The 26,856-nt window shown below is 42.7% G+C and overlaps 1 protein-coding gene across 1 annotated transcript in view; it reads right to left on the bottom strand.

Moving 5' to 3' along the window:
• Positions 1-238: 238 nt before the first annotated feature.
• The window catches only part of LOC121574115 (forkhead box protein O1-A-like), an 84,558-nt gene continuing 57,940 nt past the window's right edge, over positions 239-26,856 (bottom strand). The window contains exons 2-4 of the mRNA XM_041886720.2: positions 2,909-3,100; positions 1,124-2,623; positions 239-961 (exon numbers count right to left, since the gene is read on the bottom strand). Coding sequence (XP_041742654.1) covers positions 1,169-2,623; positions 2,909-3,100 — 1,647 coding nt within the window. The 3' untranslated portion in view covers positions 239-961; positions 1,124-1,168. The remainder of the gene's footprint in view (positions 962-1,123; positions 2,624-2,908; positions 3,101-26,856) is intronic.

The following is a 26,856-nucleotide window of genomic DNA, read 5'->3' as shown; positions in this document are numbered from 1 at the left end:
GAATGGGAGAAAGTACCCAAATACGTGTGTGCCAAGCTTGTAGCGTCATACCCAAGAAGACTCGAGGCTGTAATCACTGCCAAAGGTGCTTCAACAAAGTACTGAGTAAAGGGTCTGAATACATATGTAAATGTGATATTTCCTATACAATTGCAAAAACTTACAAAAACCTTTTTTTTTGCTTTGTCATTATGGGGTATTGTGTGTAGATTGATGAGGGAAAAAACAATTTAATTCATTTTAGAATAAGGATGTAATGTAATAAAATGTGGAAAAAGTCGAGTGGTCTGAATACTTTCCGATTGCACTGTATGTTTGAAGTATTGTAGCATATTTACATCAATAATATCTTAGCCATACATAATATGTAAAACGCTTTTTGACAACCTTGTTGAAAAGCACACTGAAGGGTGGGACAGATCCCACTTGAATGTGAAATAGAACCGACTCCATTCCAGTTATTTTTGAAGCGCTAAAACTAGCCCTGATTTTGAACATAAAAAAAGAAATACACACTCGCAAAAACATAATGTGAGATCCCAAAAACTAAAATAACATAATAAACACAAAAAATATTTCACAATAAAACATTGCTTTAAGAATCTGTAAAATAAGTCTCCATCGTCTTCCAAGTCCTGTTGAAGTGAGTGATATTGTGCCGAGTCGAGTGCTGCTATATTTACAAAGCCAACTTCAGACCAGACTTTCCCTCCAAACAGGCAGTCTCAGCCAGCGCAGTCCCAATTCACTCCTTACCCCTTACCCATGGCCCTAACCCTTCAATCTTTGCAAATCGAAAGGGTCTAGATAGGTAAACACAGTTTAGTGATGGAGCTTCCACCTTATTTCTTCGACCTTACAGATCTGCAATGGATAGTGACAGAATTGGGACGGGTTGATGATAGTCCTCTGGAGAGGGGCAATGGTTTCTTTAGACTTTCCCATTCTCTTAATGAAAAATCTGAAGAAAAAAAATATATATAAAACCATCAATAACTGCATAATTATAGGATTTTAAAACATTTACCACACATGGTTTGAGACACTCACCCACATAATTTAAAAGTAAATATATTATATTTACACTGTTGTATTATACAGTATTGTATCTCTATACGCTCACCTGTCTGCTCTGAGTCGGAGAGGTGTGTGCGTGTGTGCGTGTGTCCTAGCCAGACACCCAGCTGTGTGTGGTGGTCTTCACCCCAACCCCCTGACTGAACCCCTGGGTGGTCACCATGGGGTCAAAGTTGAAGTCCAGCGAGTCTCCGTCCATCAGCGTATCGTGAAGAACAGACTCCATGTCACACTCAAACCTTTCGATGGACATGTCGTCTAGATCACTAGGCAGCCTCTCCTGATGATGATGGTGGTGATGGTGATGGTGGGACTGGGGATGAGCAGAGCTGTGACCTGGACCTGGCCTCCCATAACGATTAGCACTGCTGCCGTAGCTGGGTGGAAGAGCTCCGCTGTGGTGGGGACTGTGGTTGTGGTGGCCTGAGACTGGGTGACCACCACCACTGTGGGGCTGCTGCTGTAGCTGGTGGATGTGTGTCCTGAGGCTGGCTAGACGGGCTGGGCCCCCAGCCTGGCTCAGGCAGGTCAGGGGAATCAGGCCACAGCCGTTCATGGAGGGCCCAGAGGGGGGAGGGCCCTGGCCCTGGCCCCGGCCCTGGCCCTGGCTGTGGAGAGGCCGCAGGTGAGGGTGAGGGTGTGGTTGGTGAGGATGGGACTGAGGGTGTTGTGGGTGTTGGTGAGGAGGGGGACTCATCATCTTCACCTCTCCGTGCCCCCCCACCTGTCCCACCTGCCCCTGGCTGCTGTAGTTGGGCAGCATCCGCCCTCCTCCTCCTCTCCCAGACTGGGACACTACAGTCTCCATGGTGGGCATGGCCTCCCCACCACCACCACCCCCACCATGGGGATCTGCTACGTCAGAGGTCAGCAGCTCCTTTAGGAGCCCAGCGGGGCAGTTGTAATGGCTCCGGAAGGGTGCAAAGGACCCTGGAGGCTTGCTCTCTGGCAGCGTCTGCCTGGGGATGGGGGAGAGATGCAGGCTGTTCATCCCTGGCCCGGCCTGGCCATAGAGGCACTTCCTGTAGTCCTGCTGTTGGGGTTGGGGGTTCATGGAGGGGGAGCTATAGGGACTGTTCTGAAGCATGGAGGAGGGGGAGGACTGGGAGGAGTCGAGCCCAGACCCAGGCCCGCCACATACCACCAGCTGGGCTTGATTCTTGGGGGACAGCAGGTTGAGGTTGTCAAGGAGACTGTCCATGACATTCTCTGTTCCGTGGTGACCGTGATGATGACCACCCATGGAGCCGGCCAGGCCCACCTCTGATAGGCTGGGCAGGGTGGCCATGGAGGTAATCTTAGGCCCCACCACTCCAGGGTAGCCCATGTGGACGTCGGCCTCTGATAGGTCGACGTCCTGTTCCAGGAAGGGAGAGCGACGGCCGGAGAGGGTGGAGGCGTCGGAGGAGGCGCGTGTCCGGAAGGTAGTCCAGGCCTCGAAGTCATCGTTGCTGTGGCTGTGAGAGTTGGGGCTGCCGAGCCACTTGGAGTACTGGGAGCCTCCCGGGCTGTCTGCACCCCCAACTACCCCGCCCTGGAGAGCCACCTGGGGAGACGGGAGACGGACAGAGGTGAGCTCAGGTAGACAAAGGTACACAGGTGGACAGTCCACTGACACAAGGCTGACAGATATGCAGAACAACTCTGCACAGTAGGTAAAAGTAGAGATTGCTTTAGTTTCAGCACTTCATGGCATCTCAGATTAACCTATAATGGTCTAAGTGATGAGCCCCAAGCCTATTCACTTTTCCATATTGACAAACAAACACTGTAGAGGTGCTGAAATAAAGCTAATGATAGACAGTGTATGTTCTGTTCTGCTCCTTCCTACCTTCTTCTTGGCAGCCCGTCCTCTGCTCTTGGTGAACTTGCTGTTGTTGTCCATTGAGGCAGCTCTACGTCGGGGGGACTTCCCGCTCTTCCCTCCCTCTGGATTCAGCATCCACCAGGAGCTCTTCCCTGTCCCCTCGTTCTGCACACGAACAAAACGACTGTGGAGGGATAGATTGTGGCGGATGGAGTTCTGGAGGAGAGAGGGAGGGACAGAGTTTTGATTTAACATCAGACATATGTAATAACACCATTCAGGCTTTACTTGTCTTCAACATTTTAGGATATACTGTAAATTCCTAAAAGGAATTGCTCAAATAAGGTCTGTCCTCTGATTTCCGATGATGGTGTAACTTTGTCTTCCTCCCCAGTATTCTTCCATTAAATAATCCATATCTGACCTAATGTCCCTACGAAACACTTAATGGTGTGATGTGTCAGTGTGTGTTTGAGGGGACAATTCCAACTACTACTAGATCAAGTGTTGCCTCGTTACGGCAGACACACACACACACACACACACACACACACACACACACACACACACACACACACGTACACACATGCACACACACACACATCCAGAGTCCGCACAAGGGCTGCCACAGTCCCAGCCGCTCAATATGAGCTACATAGAGGAGACATGGCCTATTGGGCTTGAACGGGAAAACTAATTTGCCATTTTCTCATACGAGAAGGAGGAGGAGTTGCAGAGTGAAATCAAAATAAACAGGCCAGACAGACAGACAGACGGACAGTGCCCTGCTCTACGCTGCATGTAATATACACACATCCTTCCTAATGACATTTTGTCTAGCCAGCTTTTTCCACTCACACCCTGACGAGACCTGTTGGCAGAACCCCCGCTGGGCCTCTCTGGTGAGGGGAGGGAGGGAGGGAGGGAGGGAGAGGGAAGGAAGGAGGGAGGGAGGAAGGGAGAGGGATTAAGAGAAAGGGGGGGAGTAGGACATTTAAAAGTTGTAGTGTATTTGAGGATTAAAAAGGGTTCTGAAAGTTGTAATTTCCACTTTGACATTTCAGACTTGATTTTCTCTTCACAAAAAATGGATCAACCCCTACAAAAATACCCATTAATTATAATCCACATAATAATTCACATTTCCTGTTGCTGCAGGTTTATTTTCCTGCTGTAGCAAACTGGCTCAAATTAAGATCCTATATCTGTAGGGAATATGATGCCATTTGGGAGTAACCTCTATTTAAGTGTGGTCTGATGATCCGGGACCTGCGATGGTTTAGGACAACTGACTATAGACCATTTTAAAGGCTTTTTGAGGAGGAGCGGAAGTGAACCCTGGAACCCCAAAGAACTTCCAGCGCATTTGTAAACAACAACTTTTCCGTCGGGGCTGTAAATAGCTAGCTAACTAAGTCTAGTTGTTTTCTCAAGGTCAAAATTAGCTTTTTTGACCATATTATTCGCGGGTGGGATGGTCCTTACGTCCGGGGAAAATTGAAGTTTTTAGATCGAAGCATCGCAGTGTGCATCGATAGTAAAGTTAGCAGCAGCAGGAGGTGGCGACACCATGGTGCTGTGTAGCACACGGGTAAGTTGTTTATCAAGTTAATCATCCATTCTAGGTAATGTCAGGTAGCTAGCTACATCTAAATAGATAGATATCCATCCTATATTTGTTTTTTTTTTATGACACAAAATGACAAGTTAGCTACCTAGCTAGTAGCTAAGCTAACTAGCTAATGAACTGATTTCCAGTCCCAAAGAGAGAACTATGACGACTGGTCTAATTTCTATGTTTCCTAACCTCAGATACAGAGATCTGTGAAAGATGGTAAACCCTTTCTACGGCTGAAGGTCCCAAAGAAAGTCCCAAGTCCTGGAGAGACTGAAGGGTATATCACCAATGGGATATATACTGTATACTACTGGTTTATTGTTATAATTGGTTGTAAGGACTACAAAAATAATGTTAAAAGTAACAATGCATAAACCTAGAACATGCATGGTGATCTAGCTTCTGGTTGTTCAGGTTTCTGTTCCAGACCAGCCCTGACATTCTGCTTATTATTTGTATTATACACTATTAATTTGAACTATTCAATTTTCTCTTGTTTTGGAGTAAGATTAATGTCTAAACCCACCAACCATTTACATTTTCGTTCTTTGTATGATATGAAATAAAGTGTTTAATTAAGTATAGTGTATTTTTTGGTTATTGAACATTCCCTGTTCCTGTTTTATTTGGTTGTCACTCACTCTCATTTTGTCTGATGATATTGCACAGATTTGCAGCTGCAGCTGATATCCTTGATCATTGGTGTGGGTGTAACAATCCCAGTATGGCTGACCTAGGATGCAACCCCGGTCCACAACAGCACTTCATACACACAAAGCAGCGTCCATTATCCATACCAAAACCTTGATCTTAGTTGGGCTAGGATAACAGTACTTTAGGTCTCAGGGCGGGTGACATCACCACATGATGGCAACTAGGGCTTTCTCACTTTGTATGGAACTCATACATTACATTGCTACTTTGCAGCCCATGTAAAAGTTACCCTTTCCTTGATTATTCACTCGCATCCTATCTCCTCAACTTTATTGTATTGCAACTGTATTGGAGGAGAAAGTACAAGGTCCCTCCCCTCAGACCTTCTCCAATGGGCTTTTAGAAGGAGACGAGGAGAGGAATCGAGGAAGGATGAATTGAGAAAGAGCCTAGCACTCACCTGTCAACTAGCTCACATGTGATACACACTCACTGACCTCCTCCTCCACATCAACCTCAGCAGCCAGCAGAGCAGACTGTGTGAACTGAGTCAATCTAGCAACCACAGAATTAATTTTGTGAGTATTTAATTCTGCTACATTGACTCCGATCACACAGTCGGTGGCTGAGTTATACTGTCGGTGGCATAGGAGTAAGTGAAAGGGTTGTGACTGTAGCAGAGGTGAGTTGCAGGTGAGTTCTCGTAGCCACTGTGATGTGATGTCATCCCCCCCGAGACTTGAAGTAGTGTCTCCTCCTGTCTATCATGAATGCATCTATATTTTAATACTGTAAGCATCTCCTGCAACTTTGCGCCGATTTGCTTCCTTCTGCTACACTCATTGTCCTCCTTCTCCACTGGTTGGCATGCTAGCTACAACTGTAATTTGATTAGGGTTTGCGACCTGGCCCAGTCAACCATACAAGGATGGAACTCATACATTACATAGCTACTTATGCAGCCCATGTAAAAGTTACCCTTCACTGTGGTCTCTCTCCAGGGTATTTTTCTCTTGCTTCCACTATCCGTGCTCTACCCTTTTGGTTACAGTGGATGTGAGATTATTTATGGCATGCATGCCCAATGCAGACATGATGGGATTAGTATTGGCCTCGTGGGCATGTCCAATGCACCTGTCCATGTAGCCTGTCATTTCTATACTGAAACAGGATTTGCAAATCCTCACACATTGTTTACATTTTGCTGAAATGTTTTCTCCATTTGAAATGATACTATTAGAAATAGGAAAAGTACTTACACATCTGAGATAACCTGTGTGTGTTAATCATTTGCTAATAACTTGAAAGAAAAGAAAAGTCTGATTAATACTGGCAATATCAGTGTGTTAATTTTTTTTTCATTAGATAATTAATGAGGCGAACAATGTTGAAGGATACCAGATTTGACTTCTACAGCTACTGTACATGCCGTCATGAATTGGATTAGTAATGAAGGTCTTAACGATGACTTTCTCAGGAGAGAGACATTATTAGCAAATATCACTATCACGAGGGTGTGCAGAAAGGAATATGTTAAGGTTAATTTAATTTCAAAATACATGTTGGTTGAAATAAAGTTGCAATTTGTTTGCTTCGTGTAATTTATCATCATGGTGTAATTCATATGCAGTTCAACATTATCACCACAAGGTGTCCGCGCTAGCATTTGTATTATAAGCTTTACTACATGTAAACAAACCACTTGCTTGGTCTCGTAACGTGAGGTCATTAATACATGCCTAGCACAAGCTAGCGGTTCATTAAAACTACAGTATGTTTCTTAATTAAAACTAAGTGGGCAGTACACCTGGGTAAAATATAGTTGCGTTTTGGAGGAAGCAGATGAAGAGCTAAGAGAGACAGATTAGTGAGGGGGGAGAGAGGTTGATAGTGGGTTAATCCTGCTGCTAGCTAACTTTGATGTAGCTAAACAATGTGGCCGTCAAACATTGGACTCGTATGTTAGCTACTTTTAGTTTAGTTATATTGTTGGCTGTCGTGATAGAAATTAATCTATCTATCTGGCTAACAAGGTAAGCTGATCTTTCTCTACCTTCACAACGCTAGCTCTGGTTATTTGCTGTGCTAGCCAAATGTAACACCATCAGAGCAAACGGATAATAAACAGGAAATAAACACTGCTTGATGATTTTGTTTAGTGGATCTGGTAGCAACAAGTAAATGTGTGTATATAATTCATTTGTTAAAAAATAAATAAATAAAGTTTGGATCAAGAAATACTAACTTATAATTTTGTGCTAGCCAACTAACTAGCTAGTTAGCAATTATGGTGCGCTGCAGGATTGGATGTTTACTGAGAAACCTCTTGGTTGCGCGTCCATATAGAACGTGTTATTGTTTTGACAGTTGAAAAGGTCTATAACCTTGTATACAATCTACAAAGATGTGTAGGTCTTTGAGGTGTGCACTCTGAGCCAGAGAGGGAGGGGAGGCGCTAGTGCTAGCCTTGCAGTGTGATTTAAACAAAATAGAGGGCAAAATATACGCACAAATATGCATACACACACAACCAATGGTTGTAATCCTTTTCACAATAGCTCTTAATAACACGTTTCCTGTAGAGCTCCACCTTGTTTCCCACAATGTTTCACCTATACAACCCTTTCCCACCCATCTATCAACTCCCCCTCACACACACTCGCATGCACACGTGCACACACACACACCCTAACTGCCTACACCATCAAACAGGCGGGCTGGGCAGCGTTACAAAAGACACCCAGAGAAACAGTTTGAAGAGCTCAGTAAACGACAATGGAAATAGATCCCAACGCAAACCGTTCCTCCGTCAAAAACACAACAATGAAGAACATAACTGACAAACAATATAGCTAGCTGACAGTAAGATTAGTTATAATTCACAACCACATAGCTATATGTACTGTATAATCTCACCACTCAGAACCAAATCTCAGGTGCAATGTTTTTCAGTCACAAGAGACTTTATACTGTATGAAAACAACGTTATGGTTTTTGGTTGAAGTGACAATGACAGTTAGTCCTATCTGGTGTATGTGACAATAAAACTTCCAGCCCGATTTGGGTAGGCCAGTGGGTTTTGTGAGGCAAGATCTGATTAGCCTGGCTTTACTCAGGAGGGAGTTTGAGGAACACTGTCTCCACATGACTCACTTCCCCTCTGCATGTGTGTGTGTGTGTGTGTGTGTGTGTGTGTGTGTGTGTGTGTGTGTGTGTGTGTGCGTGGGTTGAGTTGAAGACAGTAAGTACTGGAGTAACCCTGCAAACAAGAATGAGTCATTAGGACGTCCCCAGGATGTCACAAAATGGTCACCTAAAGTCATCAGGACTTTTTGTCATGGTCGCCTGGAGGTTTTGCATAGTTCCCCGTTGGTCCCAGGGACGTCCCTGGGGACTTTTTTAGGACATTCTTGGGACGTTGTGTCATGGTCCCCTGGAATTTGTCTAGTTCCCGGGTGATCCGGGGGATGTCCCTGAGGACATTTTTAGGACTTTCTTGAGACACTGTGTCATGGTTCCCTGGAGGTCTTTGTCTAGTTCCCGGTTTGTCCCGGGGACATCACCTGATGGTCACAAAGAAACGTTCTCCCCCCCCCCCCAATTTTGTATTTATTTACCCAGGGCACACACACCCTAGTTTCATTACACATCACCCCTTTTTACTGTTGCCAAGCCCATCAAGGCCCTGATTGGTGAACCAAGCTGATCCAGTCACACCCACAGTTTTCAATATAGTGTTTTCAACTTACATATTTGACACACATTGACACCCATGATGTATGTTTAATCATACAGTAATTATTATTTAACATGTCCTCACCTTGGATTTGAACTCACAACCTCTTGGTTCACAGTATTCCAATCTTCCCGCTACACCACCATGTCTGTAACAATGACTGATTTTACCTGTAGGCCTATTCCTACACTTTGCACAGCTCTGTTAAAAATACACTGAAGAAAAACTATTACATTTATCACAGGGATTCAGGAGTAACATTAAAACAGAATAATATGCCCCACCAACAACTCTACTGAAAACCCAAACTCCAATAAGTAAATTAAATCAATGAGAGAATAGTCAGATTAACTGATAACTAAAATAGCAGTGCATATTATATTATTTTGCTAAGTGCAGAGATGTTCTGATATTTTACAGACTTTGTGGATCAGCATACCCCAAATCCAAATGTTGTGAATTCAATCCCAGGAGGGGTCATATTGAAAAGTCAGTACTAAGTGATCATGCCAAATGTAATCATATTGTCATTGATTAAAGATTTTGTACACTATTTTAGCTGAACAGCGTACCACTTACCTTAAAACCCCCATACCATTTCATTACTTTACTTTTAATGGTTTGGGACACCTGGGACCGTCACATGACAAAAACCTCCAGGGGACAATGCCACAACGTCCCAAAAACATTCAGGGGACCTTCAGGGGACCATGACACAAATGTCCCAAGAATGTCCTAAAAACGCCCTTGGGACAAACCAGGAACAAGACAAAACCTCCAGGGGACCATGACACAATGTCCCAAGAACGTCCTAAAAACTTCCTCGGGGACGTCCCCAGGACAAACCGGGAACTAGACAAAACCTCCAGGGGACCACGACACAACGTACCAAGAGAGTTCAGGGGACCTTCAGGGGACCATGACACAAAGAAAATCTTAAAAACTCCCCCGGACAAACCGGGTACTATATAAAGGTCCCCCAGACAACGTTGCTTTCGGACCATCCTAAGGACTAGTAACATGAAATCGTGAGAACGTCCTAAAAAGGTCCTGACATGGTCCTCAGTGACATCCTGGGAACTTACAGGGAAGTACACAAAGGTCCCCCAGAGAACATTCCCTTGGGACCATCACACAACGTCCTTATAACGTTCTTAGAACAATCTTAATAATTCAAATCAAATTTCTGAACGTCAGTGGGATAAATTCACGCTTAAGGGACCTAATGGGAACATCACCAAATGTCCTCAGGACATCCCCTGTTTGCTGGGAAGAGCTGGAAGAGAACGAATACACACACACACTATGACCACCATTCTCTTTTTTTGTTCTAGCTAACTGTAAGGTCAGCAGAAGGATGTAAGTGGAAACAGCAGCACATACTCAAGTTTTAAGTTCCAAGTTTTATTGTCACATGCACAAGTACAGTGAAATCCCTTTCTTGCAAGCTTTTTCCCAACAATACAGCAATCAATAACAGTAGTACTATAAAATAAAGTAAAATAGAACAAAAACAGACGAGAAATAGAAATAAGAAGAACACGAGAAAGGAAGTAAGCTACACTACATGACCAAAGGTATGTGGACACCTGCTCATCGAACATCTCATTCCAAAATCATGGGCATCAATATGGAGTTGGTCCCCCCTTTGCTGCTATGATAGCCTCCACTCTTCTGGGAAGGCTTTCCACTAGATGTTGGAACATTGCTGCGGGGACTTGCTTCCATTTAGCCACAAGAGCATTAGTGAGGTCGGGCACTAATGTTGGGCGATTAGGCCTGGCTCGCAGTCCGCGTTCCAATTCATCCCAAAGGTATTCGATGGGGTTGAAGTCAGGGCTCTGTGCAGGCCAGTCAAGTTCTTCCACACCGATCTCGACAAACCATTTCTGTTTGGACCTTGCTTTGTGCAAGGGGGCATTGTCATGCAGGAAAGGGCCTTCCCCAAACTGTTGCCACAAAGTTGGAAGCACAGAATTGTCTAGAATGTCATTGTATGCTGTAGCGTTAAGATTTCCCTTCACTGGAACTAAGGGTCCTAGCCCGAATCATGAAAAACAGCCCCAGGCAATTATTCCTCCTCCACCAAACTTTACAGTTGGCACTATGCATTGGGGCATGTAGTGTTTTGTAGGCATCCGCCAGACGGTGAAGCGTGATTCATCACTCCAGAGAACGCGTTTCCCACTGCTCCAGAGTCCAATGGAGGTGAGCTGACGTTGCTCCCAGAGGCAGTTTGGAACTCCGTAGTAAGTGTTGCAACCGAGGACAGACGATTTTTTGCGCACTCGGCGCTTCAGCACCTCGGTGGTTCCGTTCTGTGAGCTTGTGTGGCCTACCACTTCGCAGCTGAGCTGTTGTTGCACCTAGACGTTTCCATTTCACAGCACTTACAGTTGACCGGGGCAGCTCTAGCAGAGCACATTTCTAGAACTGACTTATTTGAAAGGTGCCACATTGAGTAAGGCCATTCTACTGCCAATGTTGGTCTATGGAGATTGCATGGCTAGGCGCTCAATTTTATACACCTATCAGCAATGGGTGTGGCTGAAATAGCCAAATCCACTCACTTGAAGGGGTGTCCACATACTTTTGTATACATAGTGTATATACAGCATCAGCGCCAATACCATATTTACAATGTGCAGGGATACTGGAGTGGTAGAGGTAGAGATGCATAATAATAATAATAATAATAATAATAATAATAATTTATTACATTTGTAAAGTGCTTTTCATTATACAAGAATAATCTCAAAGTGCAAATATACACTCAGAGGCCAGTTTATTAGGTACACTCATCTAGTACCAGGTTGGACTCCCCTTTGCCTACAGAACAGCCTGAATTCTTCGGGGCATGGATTCTACAATGTGTGGCGTTCAAACGTTGCTCAATTGGTATCAAGGAATCTAACGTGTGCCAGGAAAACATTCTCCACACCATTACACCACCGCCACCAGCCTGTACCGTTAACACCACGCAGGATGGGGCCATGGACTCATGCTGTTTACGCCAAATCCTGACTCTGCCATCAGCATGACGCAACAGGAACCAGGATTGTTTTGGCCCACAGGACTGCCGCTGACTGGATGTTTTTTGTTTGTCGCACCACTCTCCGTAAAAAGGATATATGATAAACAGAGTAGCAGCAGTTTATATGATGATTATATGTGAGTGTGTGTCTGTGGGTGTGTGTAGAGTCAGTATGAACGTCTGTATGTGTTATGTGTGTGTGAGCAAATGAAGTGTGTGTTTGTGTTGGAGTGTCAGTGTGAGTGTGTGTGAGTGAGTGTGTAGAGTAAAACAAAAGTAAAACAAATAATTGTCTGTGTAGCCATTTTGTTAGCTATTTATCAGTCTTAGGTCTTGGGGATGGAAGCTGTTCAGGAGCCTGTTGGGCCCAGACTTGTTGCTTCGGTACCGCTTGTTGTAGGGAAGCAGAGAGAACAGTCTATGGCAGGGATCATCAACTAGATTTAGCTGCGGGCCGATTTTATCTTGAGCGGATGGTCGGGGGGCTGGAACATATTTAAAAATATTTTGTAGACTGCAAATTGACTGCAAGAAGCCCAAACAGATATAATATTTGACTAAAACATAATCATTTCAAACCTTGCTTACATTTGTATATGATCACGTGTCTCTCTATTATGCATGGGAATGTTTGGGAACAGATTTCCCAAATTAAAATTACTTGGAGCTGATTTCCGGTGTTTTTAGTCTTTTATGTCTAACAATGAAAATTTTAAAAAATAATGTTATTCCATTCAGATTTAATTTTGCTCAGAAAACTTGGGGGCCAAATAAAACCCGCGGGCGACCAGTTGGTGAACACTGGTCTATGGCTTGGGTGGCTGGGGTCTTGAACAATGTTCTGGCCCTTCCCTTCACACCACCTGAAGAGGTCTTGTATGCACTCACTAACTGTAAGTCGCTCTGGATAAGAGTGTCTGCTAAATGGCTAAAATGTGATGTACTGGGCTGTCCGCACCACCTTCTGTAGCGCCACGTGATCGAGGGCGGTGCAGTTGCCATTCCAAGCAGTGATGCAGCAAGTCAAGATGCTCTCAACGTTGCAGCTGTAGAACTTTTAGAGGATTTAAGGACCAATGCCAAATATTTTCAACCTCCTGAGAGGGAAAAGGCGCTGAGCTGTAATCAATTAACAGCATTCTCACATAGGTATACCTCTTGTATAGGTGGGGGAGGGCAGTGTGAAGTGCAATTGAGATTGCGTCGTCTATGTAGAGTGAAGGAAAAATGTATTTGATCCCTTGCTGATTTTGTACGTTTGCCCACTGACAAAGACATGATCAGTCTATAATTTTATTGGTAGGTTTATTTGAACAGTGATAGACAAAATAACAACAAAAAAATCCCCCAAAACGCATGTCAAAAATGTTATAAATTGATTTGCATTTTAATGAGGTATATAAGTATTTGACCCCCTCTCAATCAGAAAGATTTCTGGCTCCCAGGTGTCTTTTATACAGGTAACGAGCTGCGATTAGGAGCACACTCTTAAAGGGAGTGCTCCTAATCTCAGCTTGTTACCTGTATAAAAGACACCTGTCCACAGAAGCAATCAATCAATCAGATTCCAAACTCTCCACCATGGCCAAGGCCAAAGAGCTGTCCAAGGATGTCAGGGACAAGATTATAGACCTACACAAGGCTGGAATGGGCTACAAGACCATCGCCAAGCAGCTTGGTGAGAAGGTGACAACAGTTGGTGCGATTATTCGCAAATGGAAGAAACACAAAATAACTGTCAATCTCCCTCGGCCTGGGGCTCCATGCAAGATCTCACCTCGTGGAGTTGCAATGATCATGAGAACAGTGAGGAATCAGCCCAGAACTACACGGGAGGATCTTGTCAATGATCTCAAGGCAGCTGGGACCATAGTCACCAAGAAAACAATTGGTAACACACTACGCCGTGAAGGACTGAAATCCTGCAGTGCCCGCAAAGGTCCCCCTGCTCAAGAAAGCACATATACAGGCCCGTCTGAAGTTTGCCAATGAACATCTGAATGATTCAGAGGAGAAATGGGGGAAAGTGTTGTGGTCAGATGAGACCAAAATCGAGCTCTTTGGCATCAACTCAACTTGCCGTGTTTGGAGGAGGAGGAATGCTGCCTATGACCCCAAGAACACCATCCCCACCGTCAAACATGGAGGTGGAAACATTATGCTTTGGGGGTGTTTTTCTGCTAAGGGGACAGGACAACTTCACCGCATCAAAGGGACGATGGACGGGGCCATGTACCGTCAAATCTTGGGTGAGAACCTCCTTCCCTCAGCCAGGGCATTGAAAATGGGTCGTGGATGGGTATTCCAGCATGACAATGACCGAAAACACACGGCCAAGGCAACAAAGGAGTGGCTCAAGAAGAAGCACATTAGGGTCCTGGAGTGGCCTAGCCAGTCTCCAGACCTTAATCCCATAGAAAATCTGTGGAGGGAGCTGAAGGTTTGAGTTGCCAAACGTCAGGCTCGAAACCTTAATGACTTGGAGAAGATCTGCAAAGAGGAGTGGGACAAAATCCCTCCTGAGACGTGTGCAAACCTGGTGGCCAACTACAAGAAACGTCTGACCTCTGTGATTGCCAACAAGGGTTTTTCCATCAAGTACTAAGTAACGTTTTGCAGAGGGGTCAAATACTTATTTCCCTCATTAAAATGCAAATGAATTTATAACATTTTTGACATGCGTTTTTCTGGATTGTTTTGTTGTTATTCTGTCTCTCACTGTTCAAATAAACCTACCATTAAAATTATAGACTGATCATGTCTTTGTCAGTGGGCAAATGTACAAAATCAGCAGGGGATCAAATACATTTTTCCCTCACTGTATCTGTTGGGGCGGTATGCAAATTGGAGTGGGTCTAGGGTGTCTGGGATGAATGGTGTACTCAGGTAGAAAAACAGGAAGGAGAAAAAGAAAGGAAAGCTATATATTAATGTAAAGGACAAAATAGAAAGAGAGGAGGACTTCCACAGTATAACAAGCTAGATAGACTTAGGGGTGCAGAAGAGAGGAGAGAAGACATAAAAGGACAGAGGACATAAGTTAAGGAAGATAAGGAGGAGGAAAACCACTGGACACAGATCCCAGTTCAACATCTAGTTTTGATTTATGTTTGATTGAGTTGTCAAATAATGTGAATTCAACATGATATCAACAAAAATTTGAACCATGTCATTGGATTTGGTTAAACGACAAACATCCCAGAAATTCCTTTACGTTGAGGACTTTTTGCAAATCCAACAATCTTTCCAAAGTGCCTAGCAAATGTAATTGCCGCAGATTGTGGCAAGGGTTCAAATCTCACATGTGTTCCCCTTTGAAATGTAGATTTACATGTTTGTGTTAGTGTGTTGAAAAGGCACGACTACAGCCAACAACTTGAAAATGAAGACGATGAATTAATTGTATAAGGAGCTACCTCTTTCTTCAGCCTTGCAGACAGCATCATGCTATTGCCTAATAATTATTTTGCATAGGCTATATTACACAGACGTGTACAACTAAATGTAGGCCTACAACATTTTATAATCATCTACTTTGTCACATGTGTTATTTGACTCGAGGAGGATGAGCATTACAAAGTGAACAGTAGGATTGTAGTTTGTACTCTCGTTATCCTCCTACAGATGGCAGTATTGCAGTTATTTTAAAGAGGTTTATTGCGAGTCCAAAGGACTCGAATCGACAATTAATGTAGGAAGACACTTGGATGTCATTAGTTTAATCTTATGTAGGCTACACGTACATGCAGGCCTACAACGTTTTATAGGCTATGCATTATTATAATCATCCATTTCATCACATGCGTTTTGAATCGAGCATCAAGGACCGGCAGTGAACAGTTTTTTCCTTAACAAAAAAGTTTGATGCGAGGGGGGCTCGAGCCCACGGTTAAAGTGCACTAACGATTTTGAGTCAACCGCTTTAGCAGTGTGTGCCACCTAGAAGTGATGATGATAAGGATAGCCTACATGACTGCTATTTGACAAATCCCTAAGGTTCTTCGTTTTTTTAAATGATGTACGATAAACGTACATGTTGTAAGAACCTCTTAAACACATGGATGTGTGTGAAACAGATGAATATAAACTTTTGTCATAGTAGCCTAGTCAAGGATGCAACAATGCAATGTTGGCACACAACATTTTGTTACAGACCAACAGAACCAAAGTAAACCTTGAATTTGTAGGTTTTAAATATCCTCTAGTGGCCAGGGATGACCTATTTTAAGGCCCAAACTGGTTGAATCAAAGTTGTTCCTACGTCACTTCAACCCAGAACTATTTTTAGGTTGCAGTAAGGTTCTGAGAACGTTTTACTCTGGTTCCTTGAAAGTTTTCGTGAGAGGTTTTATTAACGCTCTGAGCATGGAAATTGTAGGCTAGATTGAGGAGAATGGAATACAGTCTGTATATGTTTTTAAATAACATTCTTAGAACGTTCTCTGAACGTTACTAAAGTTTTCTTGTGGTTTTAATGGAAAGTTTTGTTAACGTTCTTGGAACAATTTGAGAACATTACTTTAAATACAGTGGGGAAAAAAAGTATTTAGTCACCAACCAATTGTGCAAGTTCTCCCACTTAAAAAGATGAGAGAGGCCTGTAATTTTCATCATAGGTACACGTCAACTATGACAGACAAAATGAGGAAAAAAAATCCAGAAAATCACATTGTAGGATTTTTAATGAATTTATTTGCAAATCATGGTGGAAAATAAGTATTTGGTCAATAACAAAAGTTTCTCAATACTTTGTTATATACCCTTTGTTGGCAATGACACAGGTCAAACGTTTTCTGTAAGTCTTCACAAGGTTTTCACACACTGTTGCTGGTATTTTGGCCCATTCCTCCATGCAGATCTCCTCTAGAGCAGTGATGTTTTGGGGCTGTCGCTGGGCAACACGGACCTTCAACTCCCTCCAAAGATTTTCTATGGGGTTGAGATCTGGAGACTGGCTAGGCCACTCCAGGACCTTGAAATGCTTCTTACGAAGCCACTCCTTCGTTGCCCGGGCGGTGTGTTTGGGATCATTGTCATGCTGAAAGACCCAGCCACGTTTCATCTTCAATGCCCTTGCTGATGGAAGGAGGTTTTCACTCAAAATCTCACGATACATGGCCCCATTCATTCTTTCCTTTACACGGATCAGTCGTCCTGGTCCCTTTGCAGAAAAACAGCCCCAAAGCATGATGTTTCCACCCCCATGCTCCACAGTAGGTATGGTGTTCTTTGGATGCAACTCAGCATTCTTTGTCCTCCAAACACGACGAGTTGAGTTTTTACCAAAAAGTTCTATTTTGGTTTCATCTGACCATATGACATTCTCCCAATCCTCTTCTGGATCATCCAAATGCACTCTAGCAAACTTCAGACGGGCCTGGACATGTACTGGCTTAAGCAGGGGGACACGTCTGGCAATGCAGGATTTGAGTCCCTGGTGGCGTAGTGTGTTACTGATGGTAGGCTTTGTTACTTTGGTCCCAGCTCTCTGCAGGTCATTCACTAGGTCCCCCCGTGTGGTTCTGGGATTTTTGCTCACTGTTCTTGTGATCTTTTTGACCCCACAGGGTGAGATCTTGCGTGGAGCCCCAGATCGAGGGAGATTATCAGTGGTCTTGTATGTCTTCCATTTCCTAATAATTGCTCCCACAGTTGATTTCTTCAAACCAAGCTGCTTACCTATTGCAGATTCAGTCTTCCCAGCCTGGTGCAGGTCTACAATTTTGTTTCTGGTGTCCTTTGACAGCTCTTTGGTCTTGGCCATAGTGGAGTTTGGAGTGTGACTGTTTGAGGTTGTGGACAGCTGTCTTTTATACTGATAACAAGTTCAAACAGGTGCCATTAATACAGGTAACGAGTGGAGGACAGAGGAGCCTCTTAAAGAAGAAGTTACAGGTCTGTGAGAGCCAGAAATCTTGCTTGTTTGTAGGTGACCAAATACTTATTTTCCACCATAATTTGCAAATAAATTCATTAAAAATCCTACAATGGGATTTTCTGGATTTTTTTCTCTCAATTTGTCTGTCATAGTTGACGTGTACCTATGATGAAAATTACAGGCCTCTCTCATCTTTTTAAGTGGGAGAACTTGCACAATTGGTGGCTGACTAAATACTTTTTTCCCCCACTGTAGAACCATGAGGAAACATGTAGGAAACGTTATACTGAAGTACTGAAATTCCCACAGAAGAACGTTGTTTCTTAATGTTCTTGGACCAATTTGAGAACATGACTTTAAATAGAACCACAAGGAAACCTGTAGGAAACGTTACGCTGAAGTACGGAAATTCCCACAGAAGAACATTGTTTCTTAACGTTCTCGGAACTATTTGAGAACATTCCCAATGTCAAACCAGTTGGAGAACGTAACCATGTTTGAACTTTTAGGAAACGTTCTGTTAAAGTAATGAAATACCAACAAAAACATATTTTTTTTGGCCAAGTTCCTTAAATGTGCTGAGAAAGTTCCAAAGCCAAGCAACTATCCTGCTCCATTCCCAGAAAGTTGTGGTAAGGTTGTATGCAAAATGTTCTCCTCTTATCCGCTCCTGACTACATGTGCTGCCATAGAAATAGAATGAATAGAACGGGCGTCCCCATTCCAGGCAATAATGGCATAATGGGTGGACTGGCGGCCATTGCAAGTGTACCCATAGGAGAAAAGCAGGAAGTGTACCCATAGGAGAAAAGCAGGAAGTGTACCCATAGGAGAAAAGCAGAAAGTGTACCCATCAATTTATTTGATCTTCATTTAACTAGGCAAGTCAGTAAAGAACAAATTATTATTTACAATGACGGCATACTCCGGCCAAACCCTCCCCTAACCCGGACGACGCTGGTCCAATTGTGCGCCGCCTTATGGGACTCCAGATCACGGCCAGATGTGATACAGCCCGGGATCGAACCCGGGTCTGTAGTTTATATTAATTTTTTTATTTCACCTTTATTTAACCAGGTAAGCCAGTTGAGAACAAGTTCTCATTTACAACTGCGACCTGGCCAAGATAAAGCAAAGCAGTGCGATAAAAACAACAACACAGAGTTATATATGGGGTAAAACAAAACATAAAGTCAAAAATACAACAGAAAATATATATACAGTGTGTGCAAATGTAGCAAGTTATGGAGGTAAGGCAATAAATAGGCCATAGTGCAAAATAATAACAATTAGTATTAACACTGGAATGATAGATGTGCAAGAGATGATGTGCAAATAGAGATACTGGGGTGCAAATGAGCAAAATAAATAACAATATGGGGATGAGGTAGTTAGGTGGGCTAATTTCAGATGGGCTGTGTACAGGTGCAGTGATCGGTAAGGTGCTCTGACAACTGATGCTTAAAGTTAGTGAGGGAGATAAGAGTCTCCAGAGATTTTTGCAATTCATTCCAGTCATTGGCAGCAGAGAACTGGAAGGAATGGCGGCCAAAGGAGGTGTTGGCTTTGGGGATGACCAGTGAGATATACCTGCTGGAGCGCATACTACGGGTGGGTGTTGCTATGGTGACCAATGAGCAAAGATAAGGCGGGGATTTGCCTAGCAGTGATTTATAGATGGCCTGGAGCCAGTGGGTTTGGCTGACGAATATGTAGTGAGGACCAGCCAACAAGAGCGTACAGGTCACAGTGGTGGGTAGTATATGGGGCTTTGGTGACAAAACGGATGGCACTGTGATAGACTACATCCAATTTGCTGAGTAGAGTGTTGGAGGCTATTTTGTAAATGACATCGCCGAAGTCAAGGATCGGTAGGATAGTCAGTTTTACGAGGGCATGTTTGGCAGCATGAGTGAAGGAGGCTTTGTTGCGAAATAGGAAGCCGATTCTAGATTTAACTTTGGATTGGAGATGCTTAATGTGAGTCTGGAAGGAGAGTTTACAGTCTAACCAGACACCTAGGTATTTGTAGTTGTCCACATACTCTAGGTCAGACCCGTCGAGAGTAGTGATTCTAGTCGGGTGGGCGGGTGCCAGCAGCATTCAATTGAAGAGCATGCATTTAGTTTTACTAGTGTTTAAGAGCAGTTGGAGGCTACTGAAGGAGTGTTGTATGGCATTGAAGCTCGTTTGGAGGTTTGTTAACACAGTGTCCAATGAAGGGCCAGATGTATACAAAATGGTGTCGTCTGCGTAGAGGTGGATCTGAGAGTCACCAGCAGCAAGAGCGACATAATTGATATACACGGAGAAAAGAGTCAGCCCAAGAATTGAACCCTGTGGCACCCCCATAGAGACTGCCATAGGTCCAGACAACAGGCCCTCCGATTTGACACATTGAACTCTATCTGAGAAGTATTTGGTGAACCAGGCGAGGCAGTCATTTGAGAAACCAAGGCTATTTAATCTGCCAATAAGAATGCGGTGGTTGACAGAGTCGAAAGCCATGGCCAGGTCGATGAAGACGGCTGCACAGTACTGTCTATTATCGATCGCGGTTATAATATCGTTTAGGACCTTGATCGTGGCTGAGGTGCACCCATGACCAGCTCAGAAACCAGATTGCATAGCGGAGAAGGTAGGGTGGGATTCGAAATGGTCGGTGATCTGTTTGTTAACTTGGCTTTCAAAAACTTTCGAAAGGCAGGGCAGGATGGATATAGGTCTGTAACAGTTTGGATCTAGAGTGTCACCCCCTTTGAAGAGGGGGATGACCGCGGCAGCTTTCCAATCTCTGGGGATCTCAGACGTTACGAAAGAGAGGTTGAACAGGCTAGTAATAGGGGTTGCGACAATTTAGGCAGTGACGCCTCTAGCACTGCGATGCAGTGCCTTAGACCGCTGTGCCACTCAGGATCAGTATGTGCTGTAATTTGTTGACTGACATTACAAAAAATACATTCCATTGCATGAGCCACATCAGTTAACATAATTTCAATAAAATTTTACATTACCATGGAAATTATTGCATAACAATACCAGGCAGCCATTGCGAGTGTACAAACGAGTTTATCAGTCAAATTGACAGGGTTAGAGGGTCCAAGCATGTTGTATTCATTTTATTTCTATGTGTGCTGTTGCTGCAGGGAGGGGGGTGTTGCCTAGGCAACCAAAGACTTGTTTGCTACAACACCTTGCTCATTTCAGCAAGGAGTAACAAAGTTTCATCACGTTGTTAATAAGAGTCCATGTTACCGCAGAAACTGACTCAACCGCACATATACCCGGCCGTCCCGTCTTCAATCAGCTGTTCATTCCACAAAAAATAATAATAATTACAATTAAAATAATTAAAACGGTTATGACGGTTATTTTATTACCATGCCGGTTTTATCCATAACCGTCGGTTACAATGTTATACGGTAATTTTGCCAGCCCTAACCTTAACCACTCAGAATTAATGCGTAAACCTAACCCTGCACTGATGGCTGACAGGACGCGTTGACATGTTGTATCTGTTTCGACATGTCATCTATATGACTTGTTTGCATGCTTTATATTCTCAAAATATCTTTGCCACAAGCTAATTGCACCCCGTGATTAAAAATACAATCACAGCATCTGAATACATCAAATAAGAGCAACAAACAAGTTGAACAAATGAGAGTATTCTTCTAATTAAGCAAGCCCTGCAACATCCATTCAGACAGGAATTTTCCAGCAAACAAGGGACATCCTAAGGACATTCTGCAATGTTCCCATCAGGTCCCTTTTAGGGTTTCGGCTAGACGTTATCCCACTGAAGTTCTGAGAACGTTCTAGGGACATTAAAACATGACGTTAACCTCAGTACCATTTAAGGACATTCAGTATAGGTCCCGGTTTGGTCGCAGTATAACGTTATAATAAGGTATTTTAGTGTCCATTAAGGAATATTACAAAAATGTTCCTATTTGGTTCTGATAGGATGTTATCCATGGGACATATAATGACCACAATGGGACGTTTCATGATGGTCAAGGGCAAGTCGAATGATGGTCCCAAGGGAACGTTCTTTGGGGGACCTTTGTGTAGTTCCCTGTAAGCTATCAGGACATCAAGGAGGGCCATGTCAGGACCTTTTTAGGATGTTCTCAGGACTTTAATTTTACTAGTCATTAGGACTTCCCGTGATGGTCCCAAGGGAACATTCTCTAGGGGATCTTTGTCTAGTTCCCTGTAAATTACCAGGACGTCACTGAGGACCATAGCAGGACCTTTTTAGGACATTCTCAGGACTTTTATTTTACTAGTCCTTGGGACTTCGCTTGATGGTCCCAAGGAGAACGTTCTCTGGGGGACATTTGTCTAGTTCCCTGCAAGTTACCAGGACGTCAATGAGGACCATGTCAGGATCTTTTTAGGACCTTCTCAGGACTTTCATTTTACTAGTCCTTTGGACGTCGCGTGATGGTCCCAAGGGAACTTTCTCTGGTGGACTTTAATTCCCTTTAAATTACCAGGACGTAATTGAGAACCATGTTAGGATGTTTGTAAGATGTTCTCAAGACATTTGTTTTACCAGTCGTCAGGATGTTATGTGATGGACCCCGGTGTCCCAAACCATTATAAGTAAAGTCATGAAATGGTATGGGGGTTTTAATGTAAGTGGTACGCTGGTCAGCTAAAATAGTGTACAAGTCTTTAATCAATGACAATTTGATTACATTTGACATCATCACATAGGATTTGCATTTACAACCTCTGGATTTGGGGTACGCTGATCTTTCTGCTTCACCACAAAGTCTGAAGCATTCTCAGAAGTCCCCTACACATTCATTACATTGACATTTAAAAAATTTAAACGGTTATGACAGTTATTTTATCAACAAAAAAGTGCCATCTGCGCTGCTCTTTTTTTTTTTTAGGGGTTAGATCAGCTTTAATATTGCAGATAGATTGTAACTTCCATCAATGTAATTGTCTGCATCACTTCCAATCCCCCATATGTTTTTTTTTACACATACACATACACATACATACATACATACATATACAGTGGGGAAAAAAAAGTATTTAGTCAGCCACCAATTGTGCAAGTTCTCCCACTTAAAAAGATGAGAGAGGCCTGTAATTTTCATCATAGGTACACGTCAACTATGACAGACAAAATGAGGAAAAAAATCCAGAAAATCACATTGTAGGATTTTTTATGAATTTATTGGCATATGATGGTGGAAAATAAGTATTTGGTCAATAACAAAAGTTTCTCAATACTTTGTTATATACCCTTTGTTGGCAATGACACAGGTCAAACGTTTTCTGTAAGTCTTCACAAGGTTTTCACACACTGTTGCTGGTATTTTGTCCCATTCCTCCATGCAGATCTCCTCTAGAGCAGTGATGTTTTGGGGCTGTCGCTGGGCAACACAGACTTTCAACTCCCTCCAAAGATTTTCTATGGGGTTGAGATCTGGAGACTGGCTAGGCCACTCCAGGACCTTGAAATGCTTCTTACGAAGCCATTCCTTCGTTGCCCGGGCGGTGTGTTTGGGATCATTGTCATGCTGAAAGACCCAGCCACTTTTCATCTTCAATGCCCTTGCTGATGGAAGGAGGGTTTCACTCAAAATCTCACGATACATGGCCCCATTCATTCTTTCCTTTACACGGATCAGTCGTCCTGGTCCCTTTGCAGAAAAAACAGCCCCAAAGCATGATGTTTCCACCCCCATGCTTCACAGTAGGTATGGTGTTCTTTGGATGCAACTCAGCATTCTTTGTCCTCCAAACATGACGAGTTGAGTTTTTACCAAAAAGTTATATTTTGGTTTCATCTGACCATATGACATTCTCCCAATCCTCTTCTGGATCATCCAAATGCACTTCAGACGGGCCTGGACATGTACTGGCTTAAGCAGGGGGGACACGTCTCGCACTGCAGGATTTGAGTCCCTGGCGGCGTAGTGTGTTACTGATGGTTGGCTTTGTTACTTTGGTCCCAGCTCTCTGCAGGTCATTCACTAGGTCCCCCCGTGTGGTTCTGGGATTTTTGCTCACCGTTCTTGTGATCATTTTGACCCCACGGGTGAGATCTTGCGTGGAGCCCCAGATCGAGGGAGATTATCAGTGGTCTTGTATGTCTTCCATTTCCTAATAATTGCTCCCACAGTTGATTTCTTCAAACCAAGCTGCTTACCTATTGCAGATTCAGTCTTCCCAGCCTGGTGCAGGTCTACAATTTTGTTTTTGGTGTCCTTTGACAGCTCTTTGGTCTTGGCCATTGTGAAGTTTGGAGTGTGACTGTTTGAGGTTGTGGACAGGTGTATTTTATTCTGATAACAAGTTCAAACAGGTGCCATTAATACAGGTAACGAGTGGAGGGACAGAGGATCCTCTGAAAGAAGAAGTTACAGGTCTGTGAGAGCCAGAAATCTTGCTTGTTTGTAGGTGACCAAATACTTATTTTCCACCATAATTTGCAAATAAATTCATTAAAAATCCTACAATGGGATTTTTCTGGATTTTTCCCTCAATTTGTCTGTCATAGTTGACGTGTACCTATGATGAAAATTACAGGCCTCTCTCATCTTTTTAAGTGGGAGAACTTGCACAATTAGTGGCTGACTAAACACTTTTTTTTCCCCACTGTATATACATACACATACACATACATACATATATACATATCCTTTAAAAAAATATATTTCCCTTTATTACATTCCATCCCCACCACCCCTTCCCTAATTGGAGTAAACTAGTGAACAATAATGCTTAGGCCTCTACTTCCAGCTTATACATACTATATTCATTTTATAGACACAGTCAATTTTACAATAATTATATTTTGTTTGTTTGTACTCCTGAACTTCCTCTACCCTCAACCTCTCCGATCATTTTCATGATGTCCATCCAGTTTGCTTCTATATGCCATTTCTTTCTAACTGTGCTCTTTCACAAAAGCTCTCAACCTATAACCTATATACTTATTATGGACACAGTATGCTTACATTATTAGTTATCCTGTTGTTATTAGTTGTTATTAGTCCCATCACCATCGGACCATTTTGTTGGTAAACTACATGGGAATGTAAAATTTTAATTTTTTAGTGATCCAATACGTAATATAGTACATTTATCATAATTTGGTTGTAATCCAGAGAGGTTAGAAAATGTATCTAGATCCTCTATGAGGCTGTGGAGGGATTCAAGTTGTGGATTTAAAAGAAAACATGAATCATCAGCGTACAATGACACCTTTGTTTTTAAACCTTGGATTTCTAATCCCTTGATATAATTGTTGGATCTGATTTGAATAGCTAACATCTCGATGGCCATAATAAATTGATATAACGATAGTGGACAACCTTGTTTCACTCCTCTTGACAGTTTAAATCTTTCTGAGAAATAGCCATTATTTACTATTTTACACCTATGGTTACTATACATGATTTTAACCAAATTTATAAGAGATTCTCCAAAATTGAAATGCTCCAGGCATTTATATATAAACCCCAGTTGAACTTTATCAAATGCCTTTTCGAAGTCTGCAATGAATAGCAGGCCTGGTTTTCCAGATTTTTCATAGTGTTCTATTGTTTCCAGTACTTGCCTTATATTATCTCCAATGTATCGTCCATGTAAAAAAGGGGCCTCCAATTTTTTAAATGGACTGGATCTTTATATTTTCCACTTCTATCCTGTTTCAGTAATAATGAAATCAGACCTTCTTCTTGAGTGTCTGATAATCTATCATTTACATAGGAGTGGTTAAAACATGCTAATAACGGTCCTCTGAGTATATAACAAAAGGTTTGGTATACCTCGACTGGTATGCCATCCAACCTTGGAGTTTTCCCGGACTTAAAGTCTTTAATTGCATCCAGAAGTTCCTCCTCTGTAATTTCACCTTCACATGAGTCTTCCTGTATGGCTCTTAGTTTTACATTATCAATATAAAATAATCTCTACAATTAGCTTCAGTTAGAGGTGATGGAGGTGACTGAAACGAAAACACATTCTTAAAGTACTTTGTTTCCTCCTTCAAAATATAATTTGGTGAATCATGGGTGAATCCGTCATTTGTAACTAGTTTCAGTAAATCATTTTTGGTAGCATTCCTATGTTGAAGATCAAAAAATAATTTGGTGCATTTTTCCCCATATTCCATCCAGTTTGCTTTATTTTTATAATATATTACACTTGATCTTTCTTGAATAAGTTTATTTTAGTTTTTCCTCTAATTTATTCTAAGCCTCTATGTTACAGTTTTTATTGCTATCTATCTGTTCTGTTAGACCTGCTCTTTTAGTTATCAGTTAATCTGAGTATTCTCTCATCATTGAATGCATTTACTTATTTCAGAAATTTTAGGGTTTTCTGTATAGTTGTCTAATGTTGGTGGGGCATATTATTCTGTTTTAATGTTAACCTACTCCTGAATCACTACGATAAATAAAATAAAATAAAACATTTATTTTCAACAGAGCTGATTCACTTTGAAGTGCAAAGTGTAGGAATACAGGTGAAAACTGTAATTGACACAGATATGGTGGCATAGCAGGAAGCTCAGAATGCTGCAAACCAAGAGGTGGTGAGTTCAAATCCCAGATGAGGACATGTTGAATAATAATTACTGTTTGAATAAACATATACAATGCAATTGTGTGTCAAATATTTAAATTCAAAATACTATATGTTAAAAGCACTGTGTGTGTGTGTTGCCAACAGACAAAGACCTCTCAGTGGTTCACCAACCAGGGGCTTGGCAACAGTAACAATTATTTGCAACCATCAGACTAGAGGTAGGTAGAGAGGCCTAGTGGGGAGTGTGAGAGAGTGTGTAAACAGAAAGGTTGCTGGGAGGGAATTAATGTCTTGCCGGTAAGAGAGGCCCAGGGTTGACGAGTTCAGAGTGAGCTGAGAACAGAGCAGAGAGCAGAGCTCCTTGGCGGGAGCTGACAGACACATGCAAACAGGCTGCGTGAGGAGAGGGGGGATGGGAGGTAGGAGTGTGAACATTTAAATGAAACTGGGATCCTTAACGTAAAAAAAAATCCAAAACCGAAAAACT

This window comes from Coregonus clupeaformis, chromosome 9, assembly GCF_020615455.1.
Source record: "Coregonus clupeaformis isolate EN_2021a chromosome 9, ASM2061545v1, whole genome shotgun sequence".
Lineage (NCBI taxonomy): Eukaryota > Metazoa > Chordata > Actinopteri > Salmoniformes > Salmonidae > Coregonus > Coregonus clupeaformis.
This window is presented reverse-complemented; position numbering and strand designations above follow the sequence as displayed.